Below are 21232 nucleotides of genomic sequence, written 5' to 3'. Positions count from 1 at the left end.
CTGACTGCCCCCACAGGCAGGATGACACTTGTCCACGTCCAGAACACTGGGCTGATGAACGCAGATAGGAATTAGTGTGAGCAGCAACCAAGTGTATGCACCACGGCCTCACTGTCCTCTGGGATGAACCTGCCACAGCTTATCCTGCCCCAGGAACGGTGTAGGGACACGCAGAGATGTAGAGCAGGTTGTTGTGGAGTTTCAGGTCATCAGGACCAGGGAAAGCCATCCCCCATTTCAGACCACCTGCTAGGAGGAGCATATTTTTTTCCTCTGCTTCAATGTATCCAGAAAGCGTTTCTGTTCATAGTTCAGACTGACAGAATTGTCACTTACTTACTCAGAACCTCAACAGGTTTGGACACTGTCAAGCACTGCATTAATGTCTTTCACCTACAGAACTTCCTCCAGCAAACTCTGTCTTCTCCTCATGCATCTTCTGCACTGGTAAACATGAGAGCTAGAAAACAGGCAAGTTTTCCCCACTGCAAGTTGGACAAACCACAAGAAATACCCTTTTCTGACTTCAAGAGAGCAATTCAACAGTTTTTTTCTTTTAAAACAGTTCTGAAATCAACGTCAAAATCCCAAACCAACCCCACTGTTGTTAGCAGAGCATGACAGCCCCACACCTCTCAGGCCAGGCAGCCTGGAGCAGGGCAGGTGGACAGAGAGCTGGAAACACACGACAGCCAACTCCCACGTTGTACCAACAGCTCACACGTCCTCTGCAGCCCCAGGAGTGCAGTGTGAGCATCAGGGCTGAGGGCAGGAAAACCTGAAACCAGTGACTAAGGGATCCCAAAACATTCAGAGAAGGGGTGGAAAAGCCAACTTGACCTCCACGAGGAAGCAGTCCCTTCAACTCTTTGCTCTCTGGCTATCCCACAGATCAGAGGCAGCAGACGTTCAGACGTATAGATATTTATTGGTTTCAGTGAATTATACAAATGGATTGACCTGCTATCGATGCCAATAGAACTTTATTGGAATATGGAATGTAAACAGATGTTTCAAATAGAAACATTGCAACCTTATAAAAAATTAACTATTTCGACAATGCCGCAGAAGGAAATTCTGTGTTTAGGTGCTGGTGGGAAAACACTATCTCCAGCTTGTAGGTTTGAGCATCACCAGAACCACTTGATGAAACCACACACAGAACAAGTAGAGGAGGCAACTGTGAATTGTGGGGCTATAAAGCCATCCAGGGATCTGATGAAAGAACCCGCGAGACAAACCCCCCACCCCCCGCGACAGGATCGGCACCCCAGAGTTCAACAAGTGGCTGACTTCGTTAGAACACTACATGGGATCCCAAGTCCCGGATCAGTAGTTGCACAGCCCCCTCCCCAACAGACCACGCCGCTGTTTGCTGATCCTTCCCCACCCCATGCTCTCCTCCCAGGCCCCTGCTCCGCTCCCCTGCCCTGCGGCGCTGGATTGAACCGCTCCAGAGCTGCGCTCCGGCACAAGTCTGCGTCTGGCACGAATTCTCATGGGAGCCACGTCATGAGGTACGTGGTTGCACACCTATCACAAGAAGTCTTGCAGTTCTGACTCTCCTGAGCTCGGTGGGAAAGTCTGGATAGTCCCTCCCCTCTCCTGCCACAAAAGCAGCCCTCACATTCACAAGTTTCCAAAGCAGGTCTATTGAGCTTCTCCTCAGAGGGAGCCTTTGTCAAACACACCTAGAGGGGGGAATCTCACCTTTCCCCTGCAACTCAAATCAGTGCCTTATTTTTAATGCTCCAGCCCAATCCCGAGGTGCTGCTGGGTTTGTGAGCTATGTTTTCTCGAACCTCCCCCCACCCCCCAACGCCCTGGCATTTGCAATTAAAACTGGGATTCAAAGGCCAAATTCAAGCCCAGAGTGAGCAGTAGGCCTTGGAGCTCAAAGCAGAGTTGCACCTGCTGACCCCCAGCCTGAATTTGGTTCACCCAGAGTCTACAAGTCAGAAAGGCATGTTAAGAAAGAGGCATGCTAAGGACTGATGGTGGAACGGCCAATTTGTCCCCACCAGCACAGTGGGGAAGGCTGGACAGAGAAGGAAGAGAAGGATCCATAGAGATGTGAACCAGAATCAGTTGTGTTGAGCCCTGGGGATATCACTACATGTTTAACTCTTGCAAGACCATTTGCCCAGGGCTTTGGTACCACAGGGTTAGAGTTACATTAACCACAACCACCAGAGAGGAACTGAGGTTTATGACCCCCCCCAAAGGTTAGATTTCTGCCGAGTATAAAGGGGAGGGAAAGGGGGGGGGGTCCTTGGTTCATTTCCCTTCACTGTGTGACCGAAGGTTTTGCTTTTATTTGTAAACATCTTGAGTTACCCGTCGTTTTCCAGTCTTCATCGTGCTGTTGTCAGGCCACTGGAGAGCACAGCATTTTCCGAGCTGGGCTGGGACTGCTCCTTCACCACTGGATCTGCAGGAGACAGACCAGGGAGGAAGAGGAAACAGCATTTAATGAAGAGGAAGCTCCACCCCAGCAAACCCTTTCAGAGAAACCGCCTCAAAACTCACAGACCTGCTAAGTCTTTGGCAGGATGGGGAGCCAAAACTTCCCCAAGACCCTCTCTCCATCCCAGCTGGCCCCACTGTTGCACAGACTCACAGAAATAGGGGTGCTCCATCGCCTCCTTGGCCGTCAGCCTCTGTTGATGGTCATATCGCAGGAGCTTGTCCAGGAGGTCTAGGACTTCAGGGCTGACGAGGTGTCTGTTCTCACTGTGGATGAAGTTCTCCCAGCGCTTCCGAGAATGCCTGCAAAGAGACCTGTTGTTACTACCCAGCTCTGATCAGCACAGCAGAACCACTCTGCACTTCTGGGAAGAAACTGCTACGGCAGAGACAGCCTCCATCTTTCTTGCAGAAGCTACTGCTTAGCAAGCATTTGCCAAAGAGAGGAAAGCCCTCTTATTTAGGCACGTGATTGCATGGATGTCCAGAGTCTGAGAAAGGCACCGTAGTGCAGAGCCTCTTCTGTCTACAGGAAGTAGACACACAGACCCTCGGGCCCAGAAGTGCTCTGGCTTGCCAGCCAGCTTCACACAGGCTGTCCTCACTATCCATCCCATCTGCCTCTGGTCCTTTTAGGAAACATCATCGGAGATTTTGAGCCCCTCAACCCACACTCGACTCCAGTGTTTACATCTCCATTTCTAGGATGTCAACAAGCAAGAAAAGCAGGGGAAGGCTCGTGGGTCATGGAAGAGGCAAAAAGAAAGAGCCTGCCTTTCAGTGACCTGCTAGGAGGCCAGCGAGCAGCACTGTGATGCAGAAGATCAAAGCAGGCCTTGGATAAGAGTGCTCCAGATGGAAATTCAGTTCATCTCTCTCTGGGTTACAAGGAAAGAAAAGGCTGCATTTCACTTGTCCACTTACTGGCCCAGGATATCATTGAAGTGCGGGTCCAGTTCTATGTGGTACTTCTTGAGATACCCATACAGCTCATCTGTGCCCAGGACCTTTGCGATGCGAACCAGCTGGAACAAAAGGTTGGTTGAGAGAGAGCAAAAGAGTAAACCATCACAGCTTGAACAAGGAACAAATTCTGCTGAAGCAACTGCTATTAAACTTGTGTCTTCTTTCTGGTTTGAAGTCTACAAATAGGACTAGGTACTGTCCTGCAGAGACAGAGCTACCCAAATTGTAACAGCTCTTCTTTGGGAAGCCTCACAGAGAGAATGTCTTCCTTGAACATTGCTTTTGCAACACGCACAGAAAACTGTGTCCTACATAAGGCAGTGCTGCTCAAGCCCAGATGGCTCAAGTAGGCATGCAGCAACATCCTCCCAGCCTGGTGCTCCCATTCCCAGAATCTCCCCTCTGTACACATGCAGATGAGCTGGTGACAGATGCCTCTTTAGATAAACCAGGTACCAAAGTCCTTACCTGATCGTAATTGTCCTGTCCATGGAAGAAAGGCTCCTTTCGGAAGATCATGCTTGCCAGCATACAGCCTAAACTCCACATGTCTAAGCTGTAGTCATACATCTGAGGGGAAAAAGGAGAAGCCATCACAAGAGAAAGGCGTGCTCCCCACGGCCTGGCTCCCCAACAACAGCAGACAACCTCAGGCCTTTCACTTCACAGCAAGCCTCTTTCCAACCCAGGCAATGCCCTGACAGGCAAAACCAGACAACCCAACAGTGGCCAAAGTGCAAGCACAAGCAGTATCACTGGCTTGCAAGGAGGAGGCAGACTCTTACTTGGTAGTCCACAAGGAGCTCCGGTCCTTTGAAGTACCTAGAGGCCACACGGACATTGTATTCCTGAGCTGGATGGTAGAATTCTGCCAGACCCCAGTCTATGAGCCGCAGCTGAACATGTGATAAAGAGACACAGAGTCAGGAGCCTCAGTACGAGCAAGTTAGGCAAAGCTGTGTCTGCCAAAGCCTCTCAATCCCATGCTGCAAGCATGGAGGCCGGGGCGGTGGCAGGGAGGCACTCTGAGGACAGGAGATGCTCTCAGCAGTGCTCTTCCCTTCCCCTTGTCACCACGCGGTGCTGGCAGGACAGACCCCAGCTTAGAGAGCTCCTCTGCCTCCCACATCCAAACACCACCACCACTGCTGGGTGACTGGCTCCGTCCCAGTGCCACAAGCCACAGCAGGCAGGACGCTGCATACTAGGGAACAGGCAAAGCCCAGCTGTTTTGTCCCGCTGTTAAGAGGGGCCAGGCCAAAGGCAGTGTTGATTTTAACTGGGGGCTGGCAGCAGGAAAGGAGATGGGAGATGGCACACCACATCTTGCAAGGCAGACTGTCTCCTCCGTGGCCACAGAGATACAGGACCAGTTGCATTACTAAAGGACAACAGATCTAGTAAGAGATTCCCCCTCCTTACAAACCTCAGCTGGTAACCACTGCTGATTCACACAGTGAGATCCTGTGGACCAGCAACTCATTTGCTGCTGGAAATCCCAAGTCCCTCCAGACGTACACACAACGCCCAGAGAGGCACAGGCACCACAGCAGGGAGGGGAGCTCCCTGTGCTGCCCACTCCCATGGCAGTAAGCCTGGTGCAAACATTTCCTTTTATCTAACAAGCAGGTCCCAGAAGTAAGGGGGGGGGCAGGCTGCACTACAAGAGGAGCTCATCTAATCCTAGATAAAGTTACCCACACGTGCTTCATACAAGGCCACTATTCCTCCATCTACAGTCTCTGCACCCCACCACTACACCTCCCCAGGCAGATTAACAGCCCAGATCTGTTCCCCTCAGCAAAGACACGCAGCATGGCTGGCTGGGGAGGAGAGCAACCTTCAAACCATGGCCTCCAACTGTAGTGCTCCCCAGCGGGACTCTGGCCACCTCCTGACATGGATGTAAATGGATGGGAGCAGATAAAAAAGGTTGAGGGGTAAGCACAGCTGGGCTGGCTATGAGTACAGAGGCAGCAGTGTTGAGCTCCACTGGAAAAGCCCTGCTCGTAAGCCCTGGTGCCATCATACCTTTTTCTGCTGGTGGTCTATCATGACGTTGTGGGGTTTGACATCCCTGTGCATGATCCCCATGCTGTGACAGTAATCCAGGGCCTGGCAGACATACACAGAGATTAGATACGGCCATGCAGCCACAGCACAGCATTAACAATTTAAGACAGTTCTTGTCAAGGAGCAAAACTGTCCAGTCCATGAAGAAGAAGGAACTGGCATTTTCAGTTCTTACACTGCACATGGCAAGCTGGCAATGAAACAGTATTGATCTCCTGTCCTACAGCATTCCTGGACCCATATTGCCTGTGTGGTCTAGGGAGAGCGCAATCCTGAGTGGTGTCCCACCTGGAAGCAGGCCCAGAGCTCCAGCCTGGGCAGCCCTGTGCTTCCTAGGGCACAAGAGAAGAACTCTTCTTCCCAGAAGGAGACAATTCTTATGCGCATACAGTTTTATAGCCTTCCAGTGAAGCTTTCCATTGGTGCCCCAAAAAACACTTAAGCTAGATAATCACCTCTACCCTGCTCATTTAAGCCAGAACTCACAAAAAGGCAGGTGATGACACACAAGGAAAACTGACACCGCTCTTATGAAGGCACGAAAGCACAAAAGCTCTTCAGTTCCATGACCTTGCACCACGCACTCCTCCCATGCAGCTGTTCCTTCAAGCAAGGAGTTTAGAATGTTTTGTTGACCACAGGGGGAAGGAAGACCCATCCATTAGGTGCACTGAAACCTCCAGAGCCACAGGAAGAGGGCACAGCCTGCAGTCATTCAATATGCAAGACATACTGCCAGGGAGTAACGCTGTCCTTGTGTCCCTGCCACAGCAGGAAGCAACGGCTTCAATCTCAGCAAGGCCACAAGGAATATACTTGCAATGTGTTGTGGCCTCACAACCAACAGGGCAGTTAGAGCCCTGGAATCTGCAGCACTGGAGATCCTCTACAGGTTGGACAAAGTACTTTCCTCTCAGTGCTTGCACTGGCTCTGTCTGGGAGGGAGCAGCCTGTCCTCACTGCAACCCACCCAGTGCTACAGACACAGGAAGGGGAAGGCCAGCCCCACCTGGCCACCAGCAGTCACAAATGCTTCACAGGGAAAGAACAATCCCCAGGGAATCAGACACTTCAGAGGTGGCTCACGATCCCCAGTTTGGCTCTAATGCCTGATAGCAACAAGCCAGGCAATCAGATCGCTTCCAAAACCTTCTCTGGATATAAAATATGGATTCTGTGATTCTGCGCTGGGTACAAGAGAGGTAAGTGCTTAATAGTAGTGTCCCAGTAACTTGGCTACTGCCTTTCTCATTCCTGGCTTCTGTGTCAGCTGTCATATGCAATGCCACTCACCTTCAGCAGCTCATACATATAAAACCGAATATCAAAGTCTGTCAGGATCTGGTACAGTTGCTGAAATAGATTTTGGGAGGGAGAAAAAAAAAAAAAAAGAGAGAGAAATAAAATTAAATACTCCAGATTTGTATTAGTGTCATTTCCTGCACCCCACCTGCCTCCAATAAGCAACACTTTCCATGTCCCAGTCAACGCTGCCATTCCCAAGGGCCATCCTGGGCTCAGATCTGCCAGGGTTACACAGTAGGAAATCCAGAAAGGAGGCAAGAGCTCCCATGAAAAGCCACTGGGATCATTCAGACCTGTCATAATTTCTTTCCAGCAGGAGACTGCCAAGCTGTCTGTCTGAAGAGACAATGAGGCAGAAACAACCAAGGTCCAGGGTGCGCCTCAACCTCCACTGGGCCACCAACGCAGTTACTAACAGCTACATCTTCCTGCTGCTGCCACACCAGGTCACAGCTGATCCCTGGATTTGCCTTTTGCTCTGTATCCAACCTTGGCAGCTGTGTCAACCCAGCCCTGTCAGGCTGTGCTCTTGTCTGGTGAAAGCAAGGAGACACTGGGGCACTGAGAGGGGAGCTGGGCCAGGAAGGACATCCATGGCAGAGCAGTAGGACTGGGCCCCTCTGTCCTTTCTAACAAACAAGGATCATCTCACGTTCAGTGAAATCACCGCCTGAATCAGCATCAGAGCTGACTGCCCATCAAGGGCACCACCTGGCAGCTCCAGGAGAAATCTCACAGCAAGGGATTGAAATTCACATTCCAAGAGAGCTGTTCTGTCCCTGGATCCTCTCCAGGCGCAAGGCGAGATCCTCATGATCCTGTCATGCTTAGGGTCAAATTCAAACAAACCCAGCATCCTCAGTACAGCTCTTGGCAGCACGCAAGTGTCACTTACACACGCTGAGCTTAAATGGCCTCCAGAGTGCAAGCTTATTTTATTCTCATGAGCTGGGATGATCCTAGTGCCTGTGAGCAACCCAATGAAACACACAAGCAAGGAGCAGAACCAACATCACCACAAACTACAGCAGGGCACCATTCCCTGACTCGGCTACATGTGGCCCTGTGAGGCACGACCCAGGGCCAAGCTCTGCCAGCAGGGTTCAGCTTCACCTGGCAGCATCAATGCACCTGAGGAAGGCTGCTGCAGGTAGCATCCCTCTTTACAAGTTACAGCTTATGGTGGCTGAAGGACAGATGTCTCATTTCACATTTGAAACCAATTAGGGAAAGACCTCTAATTTCACTGATGCTTACTGACTTGGTTGCATGGCTCTGCAGCACAGCTGCATTTTAAGGCAAATGAATGTGGGTAGCTGGAGCACTCCCAGATGACAAGTAACACAACAGGTCTGCAGAGAAGCTGCATGCAACTAGCTGCCTTTCTCACACAGCACAATCTACATTTATTCTAGCTCCAAATATTACTCCCATGATTGCAGAACAGGCAGGTTTAGGATGGACCCCGCCAGGTAATTTCAGACAACAGTCAGACCTACAGAAGTATCATGTCAGCATCCTGTCTATACCAGCATGTCAAAATAGCCAAACCTGCTGGGATACCGCTTGCACTGATGGCTTGGAATTGCCTGTAGCCGTGGCTCAGTCTGGCAGTGATTGCTGAGCATGGCTCTCACCAGTACTGCCGACTCCAGAAGTCAGCACAGAGACAGGTAGATCAGAAGCAGCTAGCCCAAAATGAGAAGAGGTCCCTCCCACCAGGATCAGCCTGTGGGGCTCCCAGCTCCAGGGAGACCAGGATGCTGGGGCAAAAGGGACAACAGAAGGATGATGAATGAGCCTTGGAATCTCTGTGCAGGTGTCCCCAGGCCCTGTGCAGCTGCAGCTTTGCAGTCTGTCAGCCAGCTGCAGCCTGAAGAGCCCCCCAAATAAAGCAGCTCACACAAGTATGGCTAGAACAACCCGCATGCCCCACATGAAGCTGGTGAAGTTTGGGTTACAAAGAAGCCCTGAACATAAGCAGCCATCCTGCATGCCCTGGGGGACACGCCTGCATTCCCAAGACAAGTTATTCCTGCTCTACGCCGATCACGTAGGACAAAAGCATCAATACTTCCAGTCTTGGACTTGCACAGCTACAAGCACAGACATCCTTGAACAGTCAGGATCTTTCTTAGAAGCCTAAAAATGATCCACAGCAAAATCATCCACTTGTTTCTAATGCAACAGTCAGAGCTGAGTACTGCTACTTCTGCCGTGCCATTTTGCCTTGGCAGCTGCGGAAGAGCTTTCAGCCCAGCTCTCAGCACCTGCTCTAAGCCTGGCATTTCTCAGTCAGTCCCTGATGGCCACAATCTCAAGTCATTATTTAATGCTCTATCTCACGAACACATTTCAGTTATTGAAAGGGATCTCTGGCAACAAAGTTTTCCTCTAAGGACACTACAGAATGGTGTAATGGCATTTAGACTGGGATACAAAAAGCGACCTCCAGCAAGATGTGCTGCTGCCTTTATGACCTGTTTCATCTCAAGTCATATATTAAAAAGTTTAAGAACAAACAACGTATCAAGTTAAAAACTTCCTCAATCTGCCTTACTGAGAGTTCCTGAGTCACCAGGAGAAGGGGCACATTCCCAACATACACAGTGCTGCAGCAGACCAGCCGATGCCAACAAAGCCCAGACAGACCAAGCCTATTTAATTAGCCCCGAAGGTCAGCACAAAGAACTCCTCTCCTGGCTGCTAACTTGGAGGTAACGCTCATCTCCCTGCCCAGAGCTGTCAGGGCAGATGCTCCTGCAAGTGACTGCTGTTCTAACCTATCTAACAAGTCTCTGATGAGATGAAGGAGCACTAAGAACACCGCCGGAATGGCTGCAGCTCTTGCTGCGCACAGTGAGATTTGCCTTGTCTGACAAACTCCAGGGAAATGAAAACAACACGTGCTGCCTCGCAGCATGCAGGCTTGCAGTGCAGACACCTCTAGGCAGTCCCAAGGTCTGTCCTTCCCACCAGCACCAACCCAGAGTCCCTTTCCAGGCTGCATCTGGTGAAGCCGCACTCTAGAATATGCATGTCTTCATAACACTAGCACAGACAGGAGCAAAAAAGCACTGTCCTATAACATGAAACAGAGGAGATTTCTTAGCACTGGAGGAAGAGGTGATGCCTAGCTTTCTAATGGTAACTGCTCAATTAATTTTCCACCACTGACAATAACTTGAAGATTCACAAGATTCAAAATAGGTGTGTTTGCTAATGGTATATTCCTTTCGTGTATCATCTTGACTCTGCCAGCCAGAAGCATTTCAGCAGCCCATGCACATGTAGCTGCACTCAGACAGAAGGACTTCCAGCTTTGGAAAGGAGTGACGCCACTTGGAGCTTCCTAGAAACCAGGATGTGCTTCAGCCTTGGGCAAGCAGAGAGCTGCCAGGACTGCTCAGCCCCTTGCTACCAGGTTCACTGCAGCAGGAGACCTGCTCCAGCCTCAGCCACCTCATGGTTCTCAGGCCTGAAAGATTCTAGCACAAACTGCTGTAATCTGCTCCACCAACTGCACTGCTTTAAACGGAGCATCACAGTATGGGCACTCATCTGGGCTGAATATATAGCACAGCAGCGATTAGTGAATTGAGAGGGGAGTTAGAAGTTCTACCCTGTTGAACTTACAGGAGGATATTCAACACACAAAGCCCTCTACTGTTTCTCATATGCAGCCTATTTAGGAACTTCACGAGTTTCTCATTTATTTGAAGGAAAGAAGGTGAAGCTGACATGGGAAACAGACCCAAACTCCCCTCACAGATCTTGAGGAGTATCTGAGAACCCAAGAACTGAGCAACTTCAACAGAAATGGGAGGCCTCCCCCCTCCACACCCAGGCAGACTCACCTTAAAATCCGTGTTATTGATGTACTCAAACACCAGAGCAGGGGTCTTTGACTGCAAGATTGAGAGAAAGAGCGTGTCATGGTTTAAAACACAGCATTGCCCCAACACCCCCAGTCAGATAATGCACCAGACAAGGCAAAAAGGTGTCAGCAGGGGCTGAAGTCTCACAGTCAGCAGCAGGAAGATGGTCAGCCAGGACTGCCAACAAACACTACAGAGCATCATTTCCTCTCCATGGCTGCTAGCAAGCTGGGAATCACAGCCTTCCGCCAGCTGCTGCTCAGAGAAAACTTCCTGCAAATGGGGTCATTGTGGCAGTGCAGACAGAGGATGTGACCTCTGGTCACTAGACAGGACAGCAAGCAGGATGAAAAGTGCTTAATTGCCCAGCAAAATGTTTATGTTCCAGGTATCAGAAGCTGGAAGGCTGAGGTTTCTGCTTTCTTATAGCAAATTTGGAGCGTACAAAATTTCTCTCTGGTCAGCCAAGGGAAATTCCCAGGTGTGTAGAACAGCCTGGGGACCATGGAGAGACACAAGAACCTCATCTGGTGCATTATCAACCAAAAGGAAGGCAAGCCCACCACCCACACCACACCACAGGCACCTACCACTGGATCCTTGACAGTGTCAATGAGATTAATGATGTTGGTGCCACCACGCAGATTCTCCAGAATCTTAACCTCACGTTTTATCTTCTTTTTCTTCACTGGCTTAAATAGACAAAAGCAATTAGAAGTGAGAGTCCTTTCAGACATTCACACTGACTTGTTCTGCCAATATTCTGACTGTACCCCACAACTTCCCCTCCTCCTGCTCTCCCTATGGAACATTTTTAACTTCAAAAGGAAGACAGACACCTCGAACGAGTGAGGATTTCCCTTTTTTAAGTACAAGTTTCCTACCCATCAGGGGAAGTCAAGCCATTCAAGACAAACATCACTGTGACTCCAGTAACTGTGGTTCAGAGCACAGTGGACTGCACATGGCAGTTGTGTGTTATGCGTTCAGAGACAGCGGACAAACAAGGGCAGCTTCATACCTGATGTATGAAGTCTTTAACACGAAACATTCATGTTTTTAATTCTTATTGCCAAGTGCACTTCTCTGAAGTACTGTAATGCACTGAAGCGACAACACGAGGCTTTCCAACACCACAACCTCCAGTAAGCTCAGACGCTGCTGGGCCTTGCTCTGTGAAAGAGTGTTTCACAGCCACCCTGAGAGCAGGGACCCAGCTGCAAGGCATGCCATTGCATCTGTGTATTGTGATGATTCTCAAAGCATACAGACATTTTAAACAGTTTTTGACTCCTACTCAAGCCCATGCAGCCCCAGGAATTCCCTTTGCAAAGTAAGCGTTTCTCTGGACATCACGGTGCACGGAGTGACAAAGAACAGCTGCTCCCAAGGCTGGGAGAGCTTTCACACTCTGCTGATCCAGCGGTTCGTTTCAACGCAAAGGAATGACTATTTCTGTAACCCATCCACTCCCAAGACAACTTGAGCTGTGCCTGCTTGAAAGGAAAGGTAGCTTGCAGCAGCTTCAAAGTGAGACTTTATTTAAGCCCTGGCCAGAGACCAGGATGGGCATCGCTGGCTGCACACCGCTGCTGGCTCTAGCAGTCCTCATTCCCTGCAAAGCTCCTCCTGCACCTCTGCTACCCTAATAGAAAGCTACAGAGACATCTTAGAAAGATGACTGAACTTCTTGCACTGGGAAACTCTCTATTCCAGTCACTCAGCTTTCTGAAGCGTTCACCATCCAGCATGGTGGCCATTCAGCAAGGAGGGCAGTAAGGAGAGGTCAGAGTCACCTTACCCTAGTGACAAGAAGTCAGCACCTCCACAGTGACCTTCTGTCCAAGGCACGAGGAGCCCTGAGAACTCAGCAGCCTCCCCCCGCTGCAGCCTCCCACACTCTGGTGGTGGCTGCAGAGTGATGTGGCAGCTCACGTCCACTTTAGACAGCCCTTGGTTTCAGACCACTAAAAGGAACGTACGTGGGAGAAGGAACCAAAGCTTTTTATACAGTCAGAAAATATGGCATTTATGTAAGTGGCAAAATATGCTGTCTGTTGAGGCTCTCCAGGTAGCTGCAGCCTTCAGATTCAAATCCTCCTCTCCTCCTCCAAGTTGAAAGGCAGGAGCTAGGCCTTCCAGCCAAAAGATGAGAATCTCAGTCCAAAGCAAAGTGCCAAAAATAACACCTATGCTATGTACAGGGAGCGTCAGCACCTCATAAAGCCGCTGTGGAAAATGGCAGCAAGGCCACGCAGCTGCCAGTGCTGGAGCAATGCACAGCAGGTTCTGCTGGGGAGGGGGCAAGGAAACAGCGCAGGGCAATCCTGAGACACAGCCAGCCTAAGGCCAGACAGACATGGGAAGGCAGCCTGAGCAGGGTTGGAAGGCAGCAGGAATGAGGGCTTTGTCTCTGAACCTGAGCTGGAGATGCTTCATTACAGACTAATTTCATCGACGTCAGCGTGGCGACAGACACCACCCTTACATCGCCCACATCTACTGATCTTACCAGAAGGCCAAGGTGGAATTAGAGGACATAATTCAGTTATTTGCTCGTCCAGCAAAGACAGATGCACACACAAGCTGTTTTCCAAGGACCTTCACGGAGGGAGCAGCCTGGCTGCCAGCACACTCCTGCACGCATCCCTCAGAGCCGCTCTGCTGTGCCATCGGCCAAGGGAACCCACTGCCTGCTTTGAAAGACCTTCTCCATTGCACTGCAGTTATTTCAAGGGCCTTCTGCATCAGTTACATAGGGACAACATCCCTCGGAGATTTCCATTCCTCCTTCCATAGCAACCACCACTCCTCTAGGGAAAGAAGACATCTTCTCCCCAGCCTACCATTTCTGTGCGCTTCCACCTTTTTCAGGGCTGGAGGACTGCAGCAGCACAGGGCTCGGTCTGGGCTGCTGCACATGGCTGAACTGCTTTACCCAGCTGTGAGCTCCACTGCCTGCAGGGCCATCAGCTTTCAACCACTACAGAAATAGGGATGTGGGAGGGAGAGATGCCACGGGGCGAAGAAGTGTTGCCTCAGAGAAACAGTTACTGCCTCAAAGTTTCCCTTGCAGACAATGCAAGGGAGCAGAGGACTCCTCATTTTGGATTTGCAGGAGAAAGCGGTGGTGATTGCTGCCTCCCCAGCACAGCTTTCTCCCCACAAACCTACCCAGCAACATGCCATCCTCTACCCACATCACTGCAGCCATAACCACAAGCACCATCTGCCACCCAGGCACTCTACTGGAGCTCCATTTTCCCACAATAAGCAATTCCAAGCCTGGGCTCTTGCACTATCCAACCTGGCAACACAAAGACTTTGGTGCAAACCACTCCAGCACACTGCTGCTGCCATCCCATCCCCATCCTGCAGCGCTGCCAAAAACCCAGGCCCTCAGCAACATATCCTCCAAGCACAGGATTAAGCCTGGGTTGCTACAACTGTCTCTCGGAGTCACTCGATCCGTCTCTCCAAGGGTGTTGACTCCAAACACACACGGATTAAATGCGAAGCTCTTATGGCCTCCAACCATCTGCTTCTCCCAGCAGGAAAAGCTCCTAAAACAGCAGCCCTTGCAGTCAGAGTATTTGAATGGCGCTGATTTAAGGCTGTTTTACGATATGAACAGCAGTGTTCTGTGCAGCTTATGCCCTGCATGGCTCAATCACATCCTGGGAGAGGTATTTCCCATGGAGCCACCCGGGTACCATTACCTGAGTTTGAGCAGCCTGTGTTTGGGAGACAGCACTATAGAAAGATACAGACTCCAACTCCATCTGCTCTCCCATGGTAGAGGCATGTCAAAGCTTCCCTATGAGCTGGGATTCCCTAGTGACCAATAGGAGTCAATCCTTGTGAGACAGGCTCTAAGCAAACCCCAGTGCCCTGTGCTAGCACCTATGTCCATGAAATTCATAGGAATTCAACAGTTGCATTCAGTTGGGATTGGCCAGCCAGGGGGAGGGGGAGAAGGCTGACAGACAGCAGGATTGCATAAGGCTCGTTTCCATAGGAAACCAGGCTAAAAGACATGTCTCATTTTAACCATGTCTACACTGGGTGGGGTTTAACTGCTCCAACTGCAGCAGCACCCTCAGAACAACTGACTGCCTAGCACAATTTCCTAGTTTCCCAGGAAATTGCTTTCTTTCTCAGCCAAGCTGGAAGTCAGATGGCTGCAGACAGTGGGGACATACAGCCTGTGGCTGCCCAGTGCCTGAGCAGGCAGAGCAGAGGGACATGGTGACCTGCAGCCAGCAGGATGGTCCTGCTGGACCCCTCACCTGCCCTGCCCCCAGCCAGGCACCCTCTGCAGGAGGATTCCCACTCTCCCAACCATGTGGTTGCTTCAACCTGCTGAAAGTTAGCTAGGGCAGGACAGGCAGTGGTGGGGGTGGGCTCAGGGTGCAGGAAGGAAATGGCACGGGGCAAGCTGTGCTCTGAAGACAGGTAAGTGCAGAAGAAAAACCCGCTCTGTAACAGAGACCAGATCCTGGGTCACATTCTGGGAGTATAAGCAAGCAAGGAGTTTAGCTGCAGCAAACATCAGCTGGGAGAACTAGTGTTGCTTGCTAAAATAAACCTTTAGATTCAATACTGCAACCATCACTTCCTGCGTTGAACAAATAGATGTGTGCCTGGCTAATCAACTGTTGGTTTGTTTCTGCAGCAAGTGGAGCACACATCTATCATTCTTCAGCTGCAGCCATCTCCACCAAGCTGGGGACCTGGCGCTTGAATTCAAGCAAAATGAGGACATTTTTTAAACCAAGTTCCACAGTTAGCAAGAAAAGCAGTAATCAGGAAGACATGTGAGATCCAAGTTAAATTGAAAGCATTCATTTCCCGTTCGTGAAAAGCAGACAGTGCATGTGTCCTGCAAGCTGAGAAGCATCCATGCTGCTCTGCAGGAGTCACAGAAGGTGCTCTGAAAAGAACTAGCCTTAGCACAGCAGGGAAGAAGGATTAGCAGACAAAAGATATGGATCCATGAAAAACAAGAGTCATTTATCCCACCACCCAATAACAAAAAAAAAGCTCTACACATTGCCCACCAAACCTGAATAGCCCAGAATCACCACAGCACTGCAATGAAGCAGCAGGCAGGTCTCTGCACACAGAGCCCAGGACCAGCAGTACCCTTAGACAGGCTTTAAACGTTTGAATGGAGGCACCAGAAGCTCATTTGTTCCTAGCAAGTACTGAAAAGATCACAATAATCAGCCTATAAAGCCCCATGGCAATTGCTCAATAGGAAAATTGCCTTTGGAGCAGGACTGCTTATTTTGTCAGACATCAGCTGGGAAACCAAATAATCATTTTCAAAAGAGCGATGAAAATGAAGGAGCCCACTTGCGTTAATACTCTGTGAGATGTTTGCATTTCACAACTCCAGTACCAGAATTTAAACTTTCCTCTCCCGAGCTGCTCATCAATTTTACAAGAGGCAAAAACAAACAATAAACAGACCCACCCTGAAACTACTACAGCACTTTTGCTTTTGGATTCAAGTTTAGGTAGAACACATCAGCAAGGATTTTGAGGATGCCTTTCCTCCCACAAAGCGCATCCCTGGAACAGCCCTCTAGGGCTCACCCTCCTCCTCACAGGAGCTGCTGTTCTGCTGCTCACCAGCTCCTTGCGTCCAAACACAGCTGTGGGAGTTACTGCTCCAGGGGGTCCCAGCTCCAGACAGGGCTGGGCTCATGCTACTGACTGTGCCAAGCTTGGTGTGGGCAGCTGGCGTTGGGAATAGCAGAGCTGAGTGCTGCTCTCTTGCAAAAAGGCTCATTTCATTCCTGCCAGAGGAGGAAGTGGGCCGGGAAGAGTTGATTCAGTGAGTACAAATGCAGAAGAAGTGAGAGGCACAGAGAGCTCCCAGGAGCAGGATTGGAGCAGCGATGGAAGGGCAGTGATGCAGGCAAAAGCTCCAGCCCTGAGGGTCAATCATTGCCCTGTGCAATCCTTTCTGCACGCAGCACAGCAGGCCTTTCAGCCCCCACCCAGAGCACACCAATATACAAGGGTTCTGAAGCTTCCAGAGATAGCAGAAAAATCAGCAGAACCAAAGGGCTATCTCCTTCAGATGGCTCTCCAGCTGCCAGAGCAGCAATTTGAGCTCAGCACAAAAGGATGCTGCTGCAGCCCCAGGTGTGAGTGGTGGCTCTGGAGGCTCACAGAGCACAGAACAGGGAAAAACAAACAAACAAACCAGAATGCATCTGTGAAACTGCAGACATGGTTGAAAGTTCTAGTCTGTGGACTCAGCACGGGGGGACTAAAGCCACCAAAGGGAAAGGGGCTTTTCCTGCACTGCCTCCAATCCCTCTCCTTGTAATTATGCCCTTTCCCTCACCTGTTTCACCTTTTCTGATAGCAGCCAACTATGGAGACAAATCCATAGTTGGGCTTACTGGGTCTCAGGCAAATGAGCTGTACGTAAACACATACGTGTGTGCAGCGAGTGGAACAACCCCTGTACAGAGCTGGCAGTGTGGATGTCATCATCCCCACCCTGGAAACACACTCACTGCAAGGGAATGGCTGTAAAGGGCCAGCTGCAGGTGACTTAACAACAGCATTCCCACCACAGCCACCCACAGTACAGAGCTCACAGAAAACAAAGATGTCTTAAGCTTCTTTCATAAATGCAGAGGAATGCCAGGTGCCAACAACCCAGAAGCCAAATATGAGCATCAAATCAATACGAGCAAGACACAAAAGCACACACACCCCCTCTTCCTGGCTCGGCGCTCCCCTAAGCGCCCAGAAGTGTGCCCACAGCTGCACCATGGTCAACCAGATCAAAAAGCCCACAGGAGCCCACTGCACCAGCTGCAGAGCACGGGGCACAGCTGCAGGCTGCCTCCATGCTCTATGGCTGTGAGGGGCACACAGGTGTATGGCACTGAGTGCTCTGTGCCGTGCCAAGATGACTATTGTTGCAGAATCTTTACTCTCTGAACGGGCCGAAAAGCTGAGCAGTTGCCCTCTGCCTTGCTTTTGGAGGATGCTGTCAGGGCATCTGTAGGGTACATCAGGGCTGCTGTCCGCTGCTTAGCAAGCACTGTCATACACAGCACAACCTGACATCCAGCAACAGCAGGAGAAGGAATCTGTTGGCTCTGTTTGCTTTTTTCTTAAAGAGCTACAGAAGTTTCCTGGAAATAAGTGGCACTAAGAACATCCCATTCTCAAAGCGAGGCACTTGACCCAAGAAATGGTAACATTACAGTCATCTGTATGATCTTAATGGTGCTCCTTTGCTGATGTATGCTATTACCACAACCGGGGGCATGATCACAACCCATTTTCCTACAGGATTCCACCTGGACCTGCACTTCAGGTAGCAGCACATGAAGGCAATGCCAGGGAAACGGGGCACCGTGCTTGATGCAAGACCAAGAGGCCTGGGGCACTGTGATACCTATCAAAGCCATCAGCTCCCCAGCCTTGTCCAAGGCTGAAGATGTCACAGGGCACTTGAATAAACAAAGCAATTAGCCTCCAGAAGAGGAAGAGCAGCTCATCTCGTTCGCACAGCACCATGCTGGGACCCATGCTTTAGTCTCAGCTTTGTTGAGGCTAAGGGACTTGCCCAAAGTCACACAGGAAATCTGTGGCTCATTTCTGCATCTGTGAAAGGGTGGTAAAATTTCCTGACCTCTCTGGAGGAAGGTACAAGATGTTCAGGTACAACAACTGAAGAAGGGGAGCAAAAAAGGCCTCATGTTAGCTGGAGCTCATTAAGAACCAGTCGCTTCACAAAGCAAGGCTGGGAAGATAGCAGTCACTTCAGATGAGGCACAGACGCTAAGAGCACCCTTAACACATAACAGAAATTGTTCTCTCCATGAGCCTTAAATAGCGAAGAACAACTATGCTGAACAGCCATGTCCACCAGCAACACTTTCTCCCTTTGTCTCACCCCTCCTGGAGCCCAGAACCTTGTAATTTGGTTGCATTTCCCACCTCAGAGAACCCAGCCGGAATTACAAGCAGCAGACACGCCCAGCCTATTTGCTAAGACCGAAGATACATGTAATTACATTAGCAATTAAGTTTTAGTCTCACTACAGGAAACCAGAGGCACTTTCCACAGATCACAGTGCTGTTATTGCCACACTTTGCAAGTTTTCATAACCTATACAACAGTGCTCTGCAACTCACTTCTCACTGACCCACTTTCCACTAAGAAAGTTCATCTATTTATCTGGACTTTCTACTTTCCCTTGCTCACTCGCCGGAATGCTGCCTGCATGCTAATAGAAGTGGGGGGAGCCAGGGAACTAGTGGCAACACCATCAACTCCAGACCAGGGCCAAGCTCGTCCCCTGCTTGCGGAGCAGGAGCATGGTGGCAACACATTCAGGCTGCAGGGAGAAGCAGCACCCAGCCACCCTCCGATGACTCTGGCTGGCTGACTCACAGCTCTGTGCTGATGGGCTCCCTGGGGATGACAGAGTTTGGCAGCACTGCTCCAGGGGAGGCTGCTAAGAAGGAACGAGGAATATTTCTGATGACTTTCCCTGCAGCCTCTCTGCCTCATGGTGCCTCTTTTCGTGCAGAGCAAGGCCTGGACTCTCAACATACCACACCCAAAGAGACAACCAGGGGCTCCACAGCACCATGAAGTGCAGTTTTCCCACATAACTATGAGCCATCTTGCCATCAAGTCCAGCTCTGCACTGGCTACTCTCTCAGAGCAGAAACCTCATGAAAACGAAAACAAACACATAAAGCACCCAAAGCAGAGGAGGCCCCCGCAGCACACCAGAAGAGTTCAGCAAGAACATGTGAGCCTTGCCATGAGGCTCAGCTCTGGGGCTGTCCCTGAGGGCTCAACTGAACACTACCTCAGCTGCTACCAAGGCAGGGCTGCCATTCAGTCCTCCCAGAAGCAGTCAGGATGGGAGATCACTCCTTGCCTAGGAGCTGCATACAGCAGGGCAAGCTCCCTTGGAAGCCGAGAAAGATCCCAAGGAAGCAGGAACTGCAAGTGAGTGTGGAAGCAGGGAAGCCATCACAAAGCCAACCAGCGAGCCATGCTATCAGAGTGCAGCAGCAAACACCTCAGGGCTTCAGCCCTGCAGACCCTTGTCCCAGGAATCTGCCAGCCTCGCTGGCTGCAGAGGCAGGTTAAGCTCAGACCCCCCTGCAATGTTGCAGATCAGCACATGCCTGAATCCTTCATACATCCTGACCAGAAACTGGTTCCACATGCTCCTGGCAAAAAAGTGACACATGTTGCTGGTCCAACAAATGACAGCCACAAGTGTGAGCCAAGCCAAAACCAAAAGCACCTCAACTGTAACCTTCGGGGTTTTTTTGTTGTTTCTTTTTTAAACACCTCCCATCTCAGATCATTGATACAGACTGCTACTAGGATGGCTACCACAGTTCTCTGTGACTCCACCATTCCACAGTAAGGTTTGTCTTACAGCAGATAACTCCACACCATTCTAACCCACAACCTGATACAGCTGCAGAAAGGTCCCCACAGCCCAACCCACGGGGATGAACACACCAGAAAACACCCCACTGATCCCACTGAGCAACAAATGGTCTGCGTTCATCCCCTCAGATTTTCACAGTATTTCTGGCCTCTCCAAGGTGACACTTCCCGCATGTAACAGATCCTCTGCAACACTGAATACAAACTTTTACATGCTTCATGAGCACCTCAGGGTCAGACTGTGAGGAGCGTGCGGCCGGGCTGTGAGGCGGCTGCGCGCCAGCTGTCTGCAGGCTGACAGAAGGATTCCCCTGCAGGCTCCGCATTCCTGTTGGCATGGCCTTCTTGGGCTGTTTGCAACAGGCACGGCCAGCCACCAGTTGCCCAATGCAGGCAGCACACAGCGCTGTAACAACACCAGAGCTCTGCACGTTCCTCCTCCAGGGGAGCCTTCAGCCAGGAGCAAACAGCGGGTGGGAGCTCCAAAACCCAAACCACCGTCCAGCGCCCAAACATCCATCACAATAAGATGAGACAGAGCCAAGAGGCCTCGGTGCTCCGGCCCTGCCCGGACACTCACCTTGAGGATCTTGACGACGACCCTCTCGTTGTTGGTGATGTTGATGGCCTCGAAGACCTCGCTGTACTTGCCGCGCCCCAGCTTGCGAACCAGCTGGTAGTCGTCCTGGTTGCTGCGGGCACGGAGAACACAGAGAGCAGGGCGGCTGAGGGCCTCCAGCCTTGCCCGGGGCCGCCCCTCCCGGCCCGGCCCGCCGCTTCCCCCGCCCCCCCCCGCTCCCCACAGAGGGACCCCGGGGCGCGACCCCTTCCCGGGGCTTCACGTGGGCCGCGGAGGGCCGGCGGCCGGGGCAGGGGACCCCGCGGGGCGCTTTACCCCCAGCTCGGGACGTGCGCTTCGTAGTCCCAGTACTCGCGGCTCCTCAGGCTGTTCACCTCGGCGTACACCCGCGCCCGGCTGCCGGCGGCCGGGCCGGGCATGGCGGCGCCGGGCGGCGGCTGCAGGAGGAGGAGGAGGGCGCGGGGCCGGCGCGGGAGGCCGGCGAGGCGGGGCGCGGCGCGCAGG

The 21232-nt window shown here is 51.2% G+C and overlaps 1 protein-coding gene across 1 annotated transcript; it reads right to left on the bottom strand.

The window, feature by feature from the left end:
• Positions 1–908: 908 nt before the first annotated feature.
• Positions 909–21147, bottom strand: CSNK2A2 (casein kinase 2 alpha 2). Its single transcript, XM_042876982.1, has 11 exons — positions 21044–21147; positions 20729–20840; positions 11279–11380; positions 10668–10718; positions 6799–6858; positions 5464–5547; positions 4218–4328; positions 3901–4002; positions 3391–3491; positions 2621–2769; positions 909–2431 (listed from the first exon to the last, which is right to left on the bottom strand). Exons 1-11 carry the CDS (start codon positions 21145–21147, stop codon positions 2355–2357), a joined length of 1053 nt encoding a protein of 350 aa, XP_042732916.1. The 3' UTR covers positions 909–2354.
• Between the last annotated feature and the right edge of the window lie 85 nt (positions 21148–21232).

This window comes from Lagopus leucura, unplaced genomic scaffold (genome assembly GCF_019238085.1).
Source record: "Lagopus leucura isolate 7727_CA_CO unplaced genomic scaffold, USGS_WTPT01 Super-Scaffold_100017, whole genome shotgun sequence".
Classification (NCBI taxonomy): domain Eukaryota; kingdom Metazoa; phylum Chordata; class Aves; order Galliformes; family Phasianidae; genus Lagopus; species Lagopus leucura.
The sequence above is the reverse complement of the archived record's forward strand: the minus strand, read 5'-3'. Positions and strand labels throughout refer to the sequence as shown.